The sequence below is a fragment of the Squalius cephalus genome (genome assembly GCF_949319135.1).
Source record: "Squalius cephalus genome assembly, chromosome: 4".
NCBI classification, from domain to species: Eukaryota; Metazoa; Chordata; class Actinopteri; order Cypriniformes; family Leuciscidae; genus Squalius; species Squalius cephalus.
The window spans coordinates 48,168,911-48,185,363 of NC_137125.1; the positions used below are offsets into that span (position 1 = coordinate 48,168,911).

At 38.2% G+C, this 16,453-nt stretch overlaps 2 protein-coding genes across 2 annotated transcripts; one reads left to right on the top strand and one right to left on the bottom strand.

Moving 5' to 3' along the window:
• Positions 1 to 19: 19 nt before the first annotated feature.
• Positions 20 to 7,735, bottom strand: hsp90b1 (heat shock protein 90, beta (grp94), member 1). The gene is made up of 18 exons (XM_079868802.1): positions 7,543 to 7,735; positions 6,613 to 6,715; positions 6,140 to 6,281; positions 5,910 to 6,026; positions 5,049 to 5,380; positions 4,864 to 4,975; positions 4,647 to 4,766; positions 4,447 to 4,563; positions 4,218 to 4,355; positions 4,053 to 4,130; positions 3,347 to 3,412; positions 2,965 to 3,234; positions 2,627 to 2,872; positions 2,386 to 2,522; positions 1,805 to 1,883; positions 1,545 to 1,700; positions 1,363 to 1,461; positions 20 to 312 (listed from the first exon to the last, which is right to left on the bottom strand). Exons 1-18 carry the CDS (start codon positions 7,589 to 7,591, stop codon positions 286 to 288), a joined length of 2,388 nt encoding a protein of 795 aa, XP_079724928.1. The 5' UTR covers positions 7,592 to 7,735; the 3' UTR covers positions 20 to 285.
• Positions 7,736 to 8,057: 322 nt separating this feature from the next.
• On the top strand, positions 8,058 to 15,503 carry LOC307157730 (putative tetratricopeptide repeat protein 41; the record flags this gene model as incomplete). Its single annotated transcript, XM_079869653.1, has 16 exons — positions 8,058 to 8,090; positions 8,255 to 8,955; positions 9,621 to 9,718; positions 10,080 to 10,260; positions 10,350 to 10,567; positions 11,244 to 11,395; positions 11,496 to 11,955; positions 12,067 to 12,306; positions 12,502 to 12,658; positions 12,853 to 13,001; positions 13,472 to 13,599; positions 13,727 to 13,907; positions 14,016 to 14,157; positions 14,574 to 14,723; positions 14,831 to 14,952; positions 15,070 to 15,503. The coding sequence occupies 16 exons, from the start codon at positions 8,058 to 8,060 to the stop codon at positions 15,198 to 15,200; spliced, it is 3,243 nt and encodes a 1,080-aa protein (XP_079725779.1). The 3' UTR covers positions 15,201 to 15,503.
• Positions 15,504 to 16,453: the final 950 nt, after the last annotated feature.

The following is a 16,453-nucleotide window of genomic DNA, read 5'->3' on the forward strand; positions in this document are numbered from 1 at the left end:
GACAAATTTGCACACAAACTCCTTTTCCGGAAACATTTAATAGTTCTGTGGACAGGAGTCAGTACTCCACAACTGGGTCAGTTAAATATTAACAAATTTACAATCATGGAGGAATGTAAAAAAAGAAAAAGGTCTCAAACACAAACGCAGCGCCTTTAAAAAAAAAACAGCTCCAATCACCCAACCCACCCGCACAGAGAAAAGACAATCAGCTGAGATCGGCATCTTCACTCTGCATCAGTCCGACACCCCTTCCCTCTTAGATTTACACTTTTTACAGTGTTTTTACAGCTCATCTTTGTCTGTGGTACCCTGAAACACAGAGAAGTATGTGTTTTAAGACAAATGAAGACATAAGGAACAGCATCTCAAATGATAAGAACAGTTCTTCCATTTACCCACCCTCCTGCAGTTTCAAAGAATTTAAAGGTAACGCTTTATTTAGATAGTCCATGCACGTTTTTTGGATTGCACACGTTTTGTTTTGGTCTTTGTTCTAAACTTGCATGGTAGAGTATAAAAATGCAATTGTACTGCGCGTGTCAAACGCGGCCATCCACGGTTGAGTATACTTTGAAAGCTAAACAGACACTGTAGACTGACTGCTTAACTGCCAACACCATTTAGATTATCACCAACAGACATTCGGCTGACCAAGTAACTTTGCAAGTACACGTCAACTTATTCTACTAATCCTAAAATAAACCTAGTCTACAAATACTCAAAGAGTTAGTTGAACTGTAGTTGCAAAGTTACATCTAAAGTGGTCTAAAGTAATGTCTAACGTAGACAATTCAAATAAAGTGTAACCCTATTAAAGGTGCAGTGTGTGATTTTTAGCGACATCTCTTGGTTGCAATTTGCAACCTCACCACTAGAAGTTACGGTGGCCGACAGGAAAAGATGTCGTCATCTGAGACAGCAGAGAGTAGCCAGTTAATCAATGAGGTTTCTTTACAAAGATAAAGAAATTAGGTTTACTTAATAATATTCGCAATAACATTTAGTTTTACTGAATGTTACTGGTTCATCACTGTGTCTGTTTTATGCGCTGACTTTAGCTAGTTTCACGAACAACAGTGACAAAACGCGTTTGTCAGTTTAGGGCTCCTGTAGAAACATGACGGCGCAAAATGGCGACTTAACATGTAAGGGGACCCGCGTTGTATGTAGATATAAACTGACGGTTCATTATATAATGTCTTTATACACCACTGAAAACAGTTGTGTATGATATTGCATTTCTGTCAACAGATCCTCCTAAATATTACACAATGCACCTTTAAACTCTCCATTTGCATTTCATGAAGATACAGTTTTGGAACAACATGAGAATGTGTAAGTGACAGTTTTCACACTCACTGAATCTTCTTCTGCCTCCTCTGCCTGGACCTCCTCTTCATCCTCAGCATCTGCTTCCTCGGTCTGTTCTTCTGGTTCCTCCTCTGGCTCCTCCTCAACCTGTAAACATGGTAACAGGATATTCAGCCAAACTTCATTTGAACATCTCCATTTCGTGTACCAGTGCTCGACTGAGCGCGTACCTGTGTGTCGAGGTCTACATTCATGCTGAGCCGCAGCATGCGCTCTATTCTTTCTCCATAAGCTTTGGTGTCTGAGAGCTGGTAGCCGGATCGCAGTGTGGCCGTCTCAAAGAGCACTACGGCTAAATCCGCAGCTGTCTGATCCTCGGAGTCTTCCTATGAGACAAAGCACAATACATCAGACTATTTGAACTCTAATTGCAGATTTTAAGTGGAATATTAAATAAAAGTAAATTGAATCAGAATGATGTTTAACTTACATTGACTCTCCTCAACATCTCCTTGATGAGAGGATGTTTGGGGTTGATTTCTAACGTCTTCTTTTGACTTGCGTAATAACTAGAATGAGAAAAAAAAAAAAGAAAAAAAGAAAAAGGTTTACTTGGTTATGACCAGATAAATTAAAATTTGCAGATTAGCCATTTTTCACATAGCAAGCCAAGAAGTGGTGGATTGCATTGTCGCAACAACTCTAAAGGTTCAGTCACATGTACAAGATGTTTTGCAAATTTTCGTGGGCAAAATTCGGTCATTTCAATAGGAACCCACACAATCAGGAATTGTGTATGAGAACGAAAGACTTCCACATGCATTTTCTGTAGCGGGTTCAAGTCAGTCATGCGGTGATTGACCAAAAGTAAGTGGCTTGGTTTGAGCTATGCTTCATACATCACTATGCTACTGACAATAGACAATTGTCTTTTTGTCAGTAATATTTAACAAATTCTACTTATGTGACTGCACCTTAAGATGTGGTTAATGGTTGCCTGGTCATTGCTCTGCAGTTGCTAAGGTGATTGCCACTGTGATCATGTGTTTAAGACTTATTCAGAGGACATACTTTGTGGAAATGTCTTTTCCTGTCTGGTAAGCCTGGGCTTTCATGATCCTTTCCATGTTGCCAGACCATCCGTACTGACTGGCAACCAGAGCGCATGGCGAGTTGGTCAGCCTCTGAGACAAAATGGCCTTCTCAATCTGAAACACAAAACAAGGACAAACATGTTTCAATTAATCTGCCACTTCTACAAGTCAGCCAGCTTTTAATATACAATACAATGAAGCAAAGGAAATAATCATACGTTGTCCTTCAGGGCCTTCTCTTTCATCCAGGTGGTGAGGGGTTCAAACTCTTTCTCCAAAGCTTCCCTCTTCTCCTTGGCCGTATCGCTCTCGTCAAACTTCACACCCTCCTTCGCCACATTCTGGAAGCGTTTGCCGTCAAACTCGGGCAGGGCTTGGATGCAGTACTCGTCCACTGGCTCAGTCAGGTAGACGACCTCATATCCTTTTTTAAGAAGCCTCTCTACAAATGGAGAAGACTCAGCCTAAAACCAAATGAAATATTACATGTTACTATGGAAATTGAGAAATGGAGTACCTTAGTAATAAGCAGTTAAAAGTAAAAACATTTAAGCACCTCCTTTCTGCTGGTTCCAGCCATGAAGAAGATCTTGTCTTGCTTCTCCTTCATCCTCTCCACATACTGCTCCAGACTTGACTGTACGGTCTCGCTGTGGGAGGTCTGGAAGCGGAGCAGCTTGGCCAGGCGGGTTCTGTTGGAGTGATCCTCAATAACTCCCAGTTTGATGTTGGTGCCGAACTCCTTCCAGAACTTTTCATTGTATTCCTCTTCGGCGATCTTCTTGATCATATCCAGGGTCTTGCGGACCAACTTCTTACGGATGACCTAAGGAACCAACATGAGTTTTGAAAACAATTGAAATTTGCCTGTGCAACATGTATAAATTTCATCATATAATTGAACAAAAGACGATGTTACGTTGACACGATGAGCTCACCTTGAGCAGTTTGTGTTGCTGTAGAGTCTCTCTGGACACATTCAGAGGCAGATCATCAGAGTCCACCTGAGAAGTGAGATCAAACATGTTCTATAGACTCTCCAAATATTATACTTATTGGCTGAGACTTAAAATATACATTTTATTTAAGTTATTACACCATCTACCTTCCTGCCTTGGTATGACATCACAATATCAAAAAGGTTTCAAATATAAAAAAACAAAAAAAAACAAAAAAAAACAAACACATTCGCAAATTCTATATGAAAAAAAACCTACTAATTCCCAAGCTGCAAGTTTTTTATAATATAATTTAAAATCTAAAATATAACATTTCAATTAAGAAAAAAATAATTTGTATCATTTTTATTATTATTTACTTTATTCCTGGGTAAAAGTACTAAATAAATTAGAATTTAATTCAAACTATATGCCGAAAACAAATCGATTTTGCTAAACAAAAACATTTATACCCTCCAATATATTACATGAGATGTTGTTACTGCACACATGCAATCTGCTCAATAATGGAAGTGCTCTTCACTAATGAGCCAAAACGCAGGATGGTTATCACTTCTAGGGAAATGCAATGCAAACAAGATATTTCTGTACGTGCAGAACTAGGATTTTAAAGGTTTCACACATTTCAGTGCATTCTGAATATCTTAATTGCAACACTTAAAAAGACACAGCCAACAGCACTTACAACGCCTCTGATGAAGTTGAGGTACTTGGGCATCATGTCATGGAAGTCATCGGTGATGAAGACTCTACGCACAAATAGCTAAGAGGAAAGAACCAAATTAGGTACAGTTAACTCAACTACAAAAGAGAATGTGTTCTTTTCCCAATTAAAGGTTATCAAAATTACCTTGATGAAGTCATTCTTCTTGGTCCCATACTCGTCGAAAAGACCTCTGGGTGCAGATGCAGGGATGAAGAGGATGGACTTAAAGGTAACCTCGCCTTCAGCGGTGAAGTGAATGTGTGACATGGGCTCATCTGTGTCCTGAATGAAAGAAGAATTCCACTTGAATTAATCCAAGAGGCCACAGATGACCATGAAAGTTGATTTGTGCACAAAGCACATGTTCTCTCACCCTGGAGAAGGTCTTGTAGAAGGCTTTGTATTCATCCTCCTCCACTTCCTTTGCAGGCCTCTGCCAGATGGGTTTAATGTCATTCATCAGCTCCCAGTCCCACACGGTCTTCTCCACCTAAAGGGAGTGAGGAATCATTGAAATCATTGAGAAATGTATATAAAATAGTTGCTGCTGGGGTTTATTTGCATATACGTTACCTTCTTAGTCTTTGGTTTGTCCTTGTCTTCATCCTCTTCCTCAACCTCAGCTTCATCTTCAGTGGTCTCTTCCTTATCTGCCTCAGCCTCATCATCAATGGGCTCCTCTACAGTCTCGGTCTGAGAAACAACACAAATCGATGAGTTTATGGAGTCCTAAAGCTAGTTAAGCAAATGGTAAACTTCAAACTAGTGAGTCTTTGGTGGAGACACTGACCTTGCTGCTCCATACATAGATGGGGAAGTTGATGAACTGGGAGTACTTCCTCACAAGGTTCTTAATAGTCTCCAGCTCAAGGTAGTCGGAAGCTTCCTCTTTCATCACCAACCTGATGAAACGAGACTTTAGTTACAACATGTCACAATCTACACATTTGAAACATTTCAAGTTTAGCTGCTTACGTAATGGTGGTGCCTCTGCCCAAAGTGTCACCACGAGGGTCTTCGATGACAGAGAACTCGTTGGAATCAGATTCCCAGATGTGTTGGGTGCCGTTGTTGTGCTTGGTGGTGACAATGACCCTATCAGCCACAAGGAAGGCAGAGTAGAAGCCCACACCAAACTGACCAATCAGCTCAGAGGTGGACTGACTGTCATCCTGGATCTCAGTCATCTTGTTGAGGAACTCGCTGGTTCCAGACTTGGCGATGGTACCAAGGTTCTTCACCAGTTCTTCTTTGGTCATGCCGATGCCAGTGTCAGTGATGTGAAGCATGTTCTTTTCCTTGTCGGACTGGTGAAAGAAAACAATACAGAGGACTAAGTATTGAATAACCTAGATAAAAGCAAGTCAAAATATTGACTAAATTAACTAGTTGGTTGGAGTGTTTTAACGCCATGCCAGCTTTGGCTATTTTCATGGCAAGTAACAAGTTAAACCATAGAGCAATTTAGAAACCTATATAAGGTCTTTAAAAATTTGCTTTAGATTAAAACTCTAAAATGGATACAGTGTTGACTTAAACTCTTCTAAAGTGTTTGCAGAGTAATATAATTTCCAAAGAATATAATTTATTCAAATATATTTAAGAGATACTGGACTTTACTAAATGAACTAATAAATAAAAATGTAATCATGCGCATAGTTAAACAAGGTATTGAGTATCAAAATTAAGATATGAAAATTACAGGAAGGAAATGCTCCTGAATTTGCTTCATACATGTTTGAATTCCTTTTGCAATGCAAATGTGAGTTATGTTGTCTCTCTCCACTGGAAATTTTAAGGACTGTAGGCGAGTCTCAGGACTCATTTTTAACACACCTTGATTTTAATAGTAAGCTCTTCATTTCCAGCAAGGGCATCATCGTTGGTCAGGGACAACAACCGGATCTTATCCAAGGCATCGGAAGCATTAGAGATCAGTTCTCTAAGGAAGATCTTTAGGGTGAAAAAATAATTATTATGAAGCATTAATCTTGTGTGATTTGCAAAACCATGATGAACAGCATGAAGACTAAAACTACTTAACATCTAACACCTCCAATACTCACCTCCTTGTTCTTATACAGAGAATTGATGATCAGTTTCATCATCCTGTTCACTTCCGCCTGGAATACATGCTTTTCTGCTTTATCACGAATTTCCTTTATTTGTGAGGCGTTCAAACCATCTAGCTGAATGGCTTCTTCCTCCCTGTTAGAGAAGAAATGGGAGAGTGCAAAAGATGCTTGTGACATGTGCGTTTCACAGGGGACTTATTACCATTTACCCTTGGGTATTGTGGAGCAATACACAAATGCATCAACCAGATGTTCAACCTCCACTGGGGAGCATTTATGGTCTTTGTGAGGAGCTTAAAGTGAATATATCCAAATGTAACCTCATAACAGATAAACAAGTGCATTTAATAAAAATAGCAGCTATGATTACTTTGAGATCCGAGTCTAAAAGGGTCACAGTATTTTTCCTCAATCTTAAAAATTGATGTTCAAATCAGTCAAGTGCAGTTCAAGTCCATACAGACCTCTCGACAACCTCATCATCTGTGCGGGATCCGTCTCTGCTCTTCCCAAGGTCCTCTTCCACTGTGCCGTCAATGTCAACGTCATCATCAGCTTTCACAGATGCTGCAATTATGCAAAACAAAGATTATGACAAAACCACTAATAATGTAAATGCACCATTGGTGATAAAAAAAAGCACTTAAAGGCTATACAGATTCAACAGTGTTCCTCAACTCAATGATATAACAGCACCAAAATACAACTCAATTCCTAAGTATATTTGCTCAGCAAAAACCTTTTTGTACCCAGCAAGGATGATTGTTCATTTTACATGAATGTACTCTGTGAAGCAAAATTAATAAAATTGCTCAGGTAAGGCTCTGAAATGTGCAAAATACTCTTGATTTGTGTGCAAATGCACTTTCTTGATCCAGAGGATCTCAGTTAGACACTTAAAGGCCTTGATGTGGCAGTTCACATGGTTCAAGATCGCGGATTCAATTCTTCTTTAAATGTGCAATTAGACTTCATTGTTCTATTTCTCTCTTACACGACTACATTATTAGTTGTTTTTTTAAATCGTACATTAGTAAAAGCAACCATTTAAATGCAATTTGTCATTATAAAGCATCATAACTGTATCATTATTAAATGGCATCTGAATATATGAAGGCCATTTCAATCTTGAGGAAACTTCCAGAAGCACATGCAATTCAAATCCACTCTCCAGGTTTTATTTCCTGTTCTGAATCATTCATCCATTTAGGAAGCTTTAAAAAAAAATCTGCAAATAAAGTATTATCAAAAACTGAATATATAATACTAAAGCTTACATGTAACCACACAAAGACAGCAACATTACAGCGAACACTCACTGAAGCTTTGTCAAGTTCAAAGACAGCAAACTGCATAACGGTGCATTTCAAGGCCATTTAATAAAACATACTCACCGAAAGCCAATAGTGTACAGAGGAGACCGATAATCCACAGTCGCCTCATTGTTTAAGAAAGAAAAACTGTTTATTAATGAGACTCAATAGCAGATTAACGCCTTGAGCTGTTGCTGCACCCTGTACGCCTCGATGTATTCTTGCAGTGCGTGAACAGAGAGCGAGAAATCGGCTTTATAAACTCCTCCGCTCTAGGGATGTGCTCATTCGTCATGAGCCAATCACAGCACCCCACGCACAACACCGCACCAATCAGAGAGCGGTCCGCAGCCGTTGTCGTCCAATCACCGCTTTACATGTCCGATTTTACACGTTCCGATCGTGGCTCGCGTTGGTTGGCTCAACTGAATGCCAATTAATCGAGCGAAGGAGATTTTGTCATAGACTGTAACAACTGATCTGGGGACGGTGTGGATTTTGTTTACTTCTTTGAGCGGGTTGGGGGAAACGGAACTAGGTGATTCAGAGTCAGAATCACATTTATATTACGGTCACCTTAGCAACAAGCTGTTGACATGATAGACCACAAGAAAGTCCCGATAGGATTGGTTGACTTAAAGATAGACAACACTAAGTTTTTTTTCCCTATTTTACTTAGTTTATATTGACTGGATTTTTTTAGTAATGGAGAGATCAAAACATTAAAATATTTTATTTATGTACCTTTTAATATTTGTGCATTTAATTCTTTCTCTGTTGAGTACATATTTAGATTTCTGAAAGTGTCACAAGTATCCAAGAAAAAATGATGGGTACGTCTGACAGCCTCGTGTTTCCTCTTCAGCCTTACCTGTGCTATTTTCCAGGTGATCTTCAAGAAGAGTTGTCTTACCTGAAAGCAAAGGTGTTTCCCCACCTAGATGCACTTTGCCAGACCAGAGGCGCCTGTTTCAGACCTGTGGACTTAACGTTACAGCGAAGCAAACAAGAAAGGGATTATGAAAATAATGACAATGATGAACATCAGATAAATAAGCCAGATCTTTTCGACCAGCAGTTGAAAATCAGTTTGGATCTCATCGACCGCTCATCTTTTTTAATCTGTCTTCTTGGACACAGCTATGGACAATGTCTGCCAGGAGAGAATGGTTCTCAATCTGATATCGGCCCATGTTCTTTGTCTGAGGTGGCTAGGAACTTGCATGTTGCTGCAAAGGCTGGTTACCCTTGGGTCATGGAGGACAGGTATCGCACCTGTAGCCTGACAGAGCTGGAGATCACCAAGGCAGCCTTCATTGACAACCACAGAAGCTGCTTCTTTTATTTTAAAGACTGCACCCCACAGGATGTGGAGGATGACAGCAGTGATGAAATGCACATCTTCTTGAACATGCTATCCAATCAAAGCAAAAGTGAGAGACAGAGAATGAGAGATCTAAAAAGAAGGATCATAAATCATTGTCTTCCTGTCAGGTTTGAGAACAGACCACAATGTCTTGAAACATAAATACAGATTTATTTTAAATGCTAAATTCCATTTGTGTATATATATATATATATATATATATATATAGTCAAACCAATAATTATTCAGACACCCGATATATATTTTTTTACTAGTGGGCACAGGACACTATAGTTAATTTATGTAAGTGAGGATAACAAAATAAAGTAAACTGTGCAATATAATACTTAAAAATTCTTCATACAGTGGACTACCAGAAAAATGTATACAAATTTGGGACCAAAAATTATTCAGACACTTTTACCTGACCATGTTTTGCTTAAATGTTTTTTCTTTAATTGCTAATGTGACCTTTTTACACCACAGACTCAACAAAATTAAGCATTGCTTGGTAATTGGTAATTAACACCTATTCAACCTAATTCATTTGTGAGATAGTCTAACAGAAGGATGGCCAAAACCAGTGAAATATCAACTGATTTGATAACTCTGCTCTTGTTATGTTTTATTACCATTTTCTAAACTATAGCGAATAAACTGATAATGTTAGAAATGTTGAAGGTGTCTGAATAAATTTTGGTTTGACTGTATGTGTATATATATATATATATATATATATATATATATATATATATATGCATGTATCTTTCTTTTTCTTTCCACTGTGTGACAGATTCTTCAGAAACCTTTATGAACTTGAGGAGATGATAAGGGTTGACTGGGAAGGAGTCATTTCTAAATTTCATGAAGATCCAAAACATCCCACCTTAGGTAAGCCTATAATTCTCGACCAGTTTTCTAAGTTTTTTGTTATCTAATAACACAATTCTGAATTAAGCCTATATTTTATTCCTGTTTTATTTTATTATTTAATCTGATTTTTTTTTTATATATATTTATATTTTGATTATATATCTGCATGTATATTTTATGTCTGCATGTTATATTTTGGTAATAGTAATTTTGAAATATTTTATTTTAATTCTTTCTTTGGCCTAATCAAAACCCAGGGGAAAGTATCAGCCTGGTACTTTTTGAGTTGTTAAATGGCTTTTGGGTTTCTCAGACCCCAAAACAGAATATGAAGTTTAAAATTAGAAACATTTATGATTTTTGAATCGATTTGTTTTAGGATGGCAGGATTCATTCGATCAGCATCACCAACAGAGCCGTGCACGTGGATTGTGTGACTGGTTTGTGCCCTCAGTACCCACCACAGAAGCACTGAATGCAATAAACAAATTTCTGCATTCTATAATCCATAATGCAAAATCTGAGACGCACTCAAAAAATCCAGGTGCTCATTTCACATGGTAAGAAGATAAAAACTAAAAACAGCAGGCAGACTGTGTTTGATTAACATTTATGTTATATTATAGGACATATTATTGTTTACTTTCAGTGATTTTGACCAGAAAGACTCAATGAAGTCTATCTTACTGGTATGTGGTGAAAGGGGTTGTGGGAAGTCCACTCTGGCAGCGAGTTGGCTGCGAGCCTTCTGCCGACAGAATCCTGATTTTCTAGTCATTTCTCACTTCTGTGAAACCAGCACATCCAGCTCTGATGTCAGGTCTATGCTTAGACAGTGTACTGCCCAACTTCGAAGAGCACATTATGGTAAATTTCCACATTTTTCCCAGCACAAGTGTGTTATGAGTCTTGGAGCTTTCTTTATAAATACAACACACATACAAATTCTGAACTCTGGCCCTCGAGGTCCACTTTCCTGCAGAGTTGTTGCGTTCCATTTGTCCTCGGAAGTGGAAAATTCCTAGTTCCCAGTGGGAACTTCATCTGGTCGGAGTTGTGATTGAAAAACTCAGAGGCTGCTTAGCACATCAACCGTAGTGAAACTGTAGTAATATATTGTTTATTAGCACTTCTGTTTGTCTTTGTCTCAATAAACCCAGTGGACATGATAGTTTGGTTTTATCTGTGCAAAATACCACTTTTTTATGTGTTTATATGCTGAAAGAGCAATTACAACAAAGGTTTGCCATCTTAGTTTTCTGACCTGTGTACGGGAACGTGGTCAACTCAGGTGTGTCATTCCCAGCTTCAACAGCCCTCTTTCCGAAGTTTTATTAGTTAAACCGTAATAAAACACACCTGAACAAGCTAATCAAGGTCTTCAGTATTACCAGAAAGTTACAGGCATGCAAGTTTGATCAAGGTTGAAGCTAAACTCTGCAGGAAAGTGGATCTCGAGGGCCAGAGTTGAGAACACATGTTTTATAGCATCATAAATAAAGACCAAATATTATAATATTTTGCATCTAATTTGTTTCTGCAGGTGATTTTCCAGATTGGGAAGACATCATTGAGTTTGAGTACCTCCATCGAGCTGTCCAGGCATTCACGGCAGCAGCCAATCTTGGGCCTTGTATTCTTCTTCTAGATGGTATTGACCTTTTGACAGAAACACTTGGACTCTCAAAGCAAGAGGTGATCTTTTAGTCCTCTGCATGGTTTGCATGAGCAGGTTGTCTTTAACTTTTTTTTATTTCAATAAAATTAACACCTTTTTTGTTTTTTTGTTTTCCAGGTGAAGGCACTACAATGGCTGCCAGATCCTCTGCCTCACTGTTGCAAAATGATCATCACAACAACCTTTACTGACCTCACTTATAAAAGTCTCACCAGCAGGACTGATGTCCAGATTCTTAGGTGTCCCCATATCTCCGATCCTAGTGTTCAGAAGAACATTTTACTCAGACATCTGGCTTTACCTTACAAGGAGCTGCCAACCAGTGTTTTGCAAAGAATTGAGCGTAAGAAGCAATGCCACCTTCCGGCTTTTTTAGCGCTCATTGGCACAGAGTTACGGACGTGTGCGGTGCTGAGGGAGAAAGAGCAAGAGATGGAGCTGTTGCAGGAGTATGTAGAAGCTGATTCGGTTCCTGAGCTCTGGGTGAAGGTCATACATCGCTGGGTAAAAGATTTCAGCAGAACTGCTCCTACAGAAGTCACTGAGACTTGTTCAAGCACTGCATCACTCAGGGAGGGTAAGTCCTTTTTACTTCATTATATAAAACCATGCTTGTGCTGACTTTCATATTTCATTAGTTATAGCTAATAAGCATTCCCTCTTCCGCTCTCTCTCTCTCTCTCTACAGATCTCTCAGGCTGGGTGTGGGACACACTCTGTCTCATTCATGTGTCTCGTGCTGGCCTGACTGAGGCTCAGGTTCTGGCTTTGTTGGAAGATCTAGGTTACTGTGGTTGTCTAAGAGTCAAGGGTTTGGAATGGGCCCGATTGCGCTGTGCTTTTTGGCCTTGGGTTCAGGAGAAAGACAATGGTCTTCTGACCATCATGCATCAGTCCCTCAGCCAGGCAATGAACTTGTTGACGCATGGTAAGAATGTTTATGTTATTTGTCTTATTCTTTTTTTTCCTTGCATAATTTTCAGTATTGAATTCACTAGGATTCTTGAAATAGAGCAAAAACACTTTTGAAGAGTAATATAATTTCCATGCAGTAAAAAAAGATTTTTTTTCAGGCATTTCCAATGTGTTCACACAGTTGTGCTCTTGTCTCTTTCACTTTAAGGTGTGGAGGGTAATTCCTATCATCTGATCCTTGTTAAGTTTTTTCAGAAGTCCAGTTTAGAGCTTTGCAGCTGGGCAAGAAAGATGGAAGAGATTCCTTGGCATCTCAAGCAAACTGGTTCATTCAAGGAGTTGCATGGCTTCCTTAGCGATCCAGCGTACGATAACTGCAATTTATCTTTGATTAGAAAATATTTTGCTAATGCAGTAGGCATTGTGTCTTCAGTTCGTTGTGAAATTAATAGTTCATATCTCAGTCAACACTGGTGCTAATCATACAGACATGCTGTGTGTGTATATATATATATATATATATATATATATATATATCATATCTCCATCTTTTTCATAGTACCATGGAGTTTTTGTCAAGCAACCTGAAGCGATACCCACAGATGACAATTGATGCTGTATATTATTGGACACTACTAAGGGAGAGAGGATTTGATTCTGTGACGTCATTCCAGAATCTGATGGCTCAGACTTGGGAGCGTCTTAATGGTAAAACCGACTTTTTATTATCGTTCTCAAATAAAATGTAAAAATCAGCTTCTCTCATTGACACACAGACAGAAATAAATGGCATTACTAGTATATGGCATTATTAGTAAATATTATATATTTAACATGTATCATGTTATTCTTGTAAGCCCGGCCAGTTATCTGAAATAATACTAGCTATTAGGTAGTTTTTTTGTAAATGATAGTAATGCAATTTGTAAAAGAAAACCTGTAAAGTATTAAATTGTATTGTAAGGACCATTCTTATATGTAGACTCAGAAAAGCAGAATTTATGGTGCAGTATTTGTTTATATTATTTAAAATATTTACCATGTATCATAGTATTCATCTCAGCCACTTGAAAGGATGCTTTTTGTAAGTAATGTAAAGTGTACAAGTAAACTATAAATTATTATAATAATGTTCACCTCTTGGTATACGTTAACTACTTTCACGTGGTCTTTCTTAGACGCTCACCCTCCAGATCACAGCAGTGTGTGGCGATTAACATGGTTCTGCTGTAAAGTTCTGCTCTGTTTGGGTGAGATGCAGCAAGCTGAGGAGATGCTACTAAAAGCAGATCAAATTTTCCAGAAGGTAAAAATAATACAAGACATTTTCTGTTATATGATTAGCTAATCATTGTCAGAAATGGTATACATTCAAAAAACACAAAAATGGATCATATACTCTATGCAAGGTTTCATTCTGTTTTCCTCCACAGGGAATGGAGCAGGATTGTGACAGTATGAGGTTACTGCTCAAAGTGCAACATATGCTGGCAGAGCTTTATGTCCAAATGCATCTGCCGAAAGACTCAGAGATGTATTGCCACAAGGGACTTGAGACTGCCAGGTGTCTTACAGAAGCCCATCTTGACAGTGCAGAGGTCAAACTGATCGTTGGTAACATGCATTTCATATTTCCTCCTGCATTCATATAACTTATGAAAAGACAAGCGAGTTATATTTTGTCAAGCATACGTATTTTGCAGTTCTAATCTGCTCTCACAGGACAGCTGCTCTGTCGTCTGTGTCTGGCATTGCTGGCGGATGGACGGGTATATGCAGTGCCAGGGCTTTTCAAAGAGATCAGATACATTTCTGTCCATCCTTGTGCTGAAGGCACAGCCATGCTACTGAAGGGCATTCGAAAGTAAGACAACAAAAAAGTGTGAAACTAATTTAATTTAATTTGATTTAGAAATATTTAAATGAATTTCATTTCATTCACTTTAATTTAGAAATATTCAATTAAATATTTAAAATTTATATTAAATTATAAATGATGCTACATCCGTGTCAAATTACGACTGTGGTTGTAGCCTTTAACTTACTCTTGGCAAATCAGACACCACTTTCTGTCCGATACTGGTGAAAAAGTATTTTACTGTCCATTCTTTGTTAAACATACAACATCCGCATTTCACTTTTCTTTTATTTGCCGTATATGGCCTGTGGGATGTAGTTTGCCCCCCACTGGGATAAAGTCAAAGTCTACTGTTTTAATCAGCCAGCAAAATATCGAAAAATACTTTGTGCACTTTTGATTGCACTTTCACATGTTTCAAGGTTGAGTCTTTGTAAGCCCAAGACTGCCGAGAGATGCTTCCAAGCTGCACTGGCCAGCAGGAGGCGCTGGTGTGGCCATGATCATCCTCTGGTAGCAGAGGTGGAAGAGCAGCTTGCAGATCTCTGGGCCAGTGCTCAAACCAATACAGAGTAAGACATGGATTTATGTGCAGTGCTTATCTAGTTACCTCAACCTCATCAAACCTCAAGGTCGCATAATTTGATTTCAAGGTCAGGGGCTTGATTTGCACTTTTAGATGGACACAGAGGAAGATTGTTGAACTGTACCGCCATGCTATAAGCACTACAGAGACTGAGGCTCGGACATTGCAACTTCCCAACGCGCAACACAACCTCGCTGTCGTTCTTATGAAGCTTGGTGAGTGACTAAATGGCTGCTTGAACACAACAGTGGCCACCCACTTTAGTGGCCTTGGTTTCAGAGGCGTATTCTTCATTAAAAGCTTTGTCTATTTGATGGTGTCTGGTCTGGCAGGTAAAGTGCTGTTGCGTAGCTGCAGTAGAGTGGAGAGGAGAGAGGGGCTGGATCTACTCCAGAGAGCTGCAGACATAAGGATTCACCTCCTGGGCCCTGAGCACCCACTGACCCGAGACCTGGAGCAGTGAGCTGCATTTCAGGATACTTCAACTGCTTTTAAGAAATCATACAGTGGGCTGCAACAGTCTACAGACTGAGCTTCTCTACAGACAGATCGTCATCTTGGAACCAGGATAAAACCCTAAAAAGACAGTGGAGGTTCACAGCTGTCTGTATTTGGGCCACAGAGTGACATTTGGTTTATTTGACCGGCCCAGATCAACCGAAAGGGCTTTCCCAGGCAGACGGATCATCCAGGAGGAAACTCTGAAGGCACTGAACGGAAAGATGAGAAGACTAACTTCTAACTGCATATCACTTTGTCACATGGTCAGACCAGTCATGTCTTTTATTGTAAGAAGCATTCTATTCTATTCTATTCTATTCTATTCTATTCTATTCTATTCTATTCTATTCAGGACTATTAAAATAGATAATGTTTCTGTCCATATTAGCATAAAGTCTGTCCATGTTTGCATAAACGTGTTTTCTAGGATGTGGATGTTCAAAAGATGTTTTGTTTTTTTTACCATGGCTGCATTTCTTTAATTAAAAACTGTGAAAACAGCAATATTGTGAAATATTATAACTGTTTTCTATTTTAATTGTCAGAAATTGTCAGTTCATAATTTAAGTTCTGTATGGCCCATAAATATTTGGCATGCAGTTGTAATGTATCTAGAATTATTTTATGAGTATTTATGACTTGTATTGCTTTTGTTCAGTTGCTTCTAATAAACATGTACACTACCATCAGACCAGCCTTGTCTTTTCTGTAAAAGGGAAATTCTATTCTATTCTATTCTATTCTATTCTATTCTATTCTATTCTATTAGATACAAATTTTCTGTCATTCCATTCTATTCTATTCTATTAAAATAGATACAAATTTTCTGTCATTCTATTCCTTTAAAATATTTACAAATTTTCTGTCATTCTATTCGATTCTATTAAAATGGATACAAATTTTCTGTCATTCTATTAAAATAGATACAAATTTTCTGTCTTTCTATTCTATTAAAATAGATAATTTTCTGTCATTCTATTCCTTTAAAATATATACAAATTTTCTGTCATTCTATTCGATTATATATAAAAATGGATACAAATTTTCTGTCATTCTATTAAAATAGATACTAATTTTCTGTCATTCTATTCTATTATATTCTATTCTATTAAAATAGATACAAATTTTCTGTCATTCTATTCTATTAAAATAGATACAAATGTTCTGTCATTCTATTCGATTATATTAAAATAGATACAAATTTTCTGTCATTCT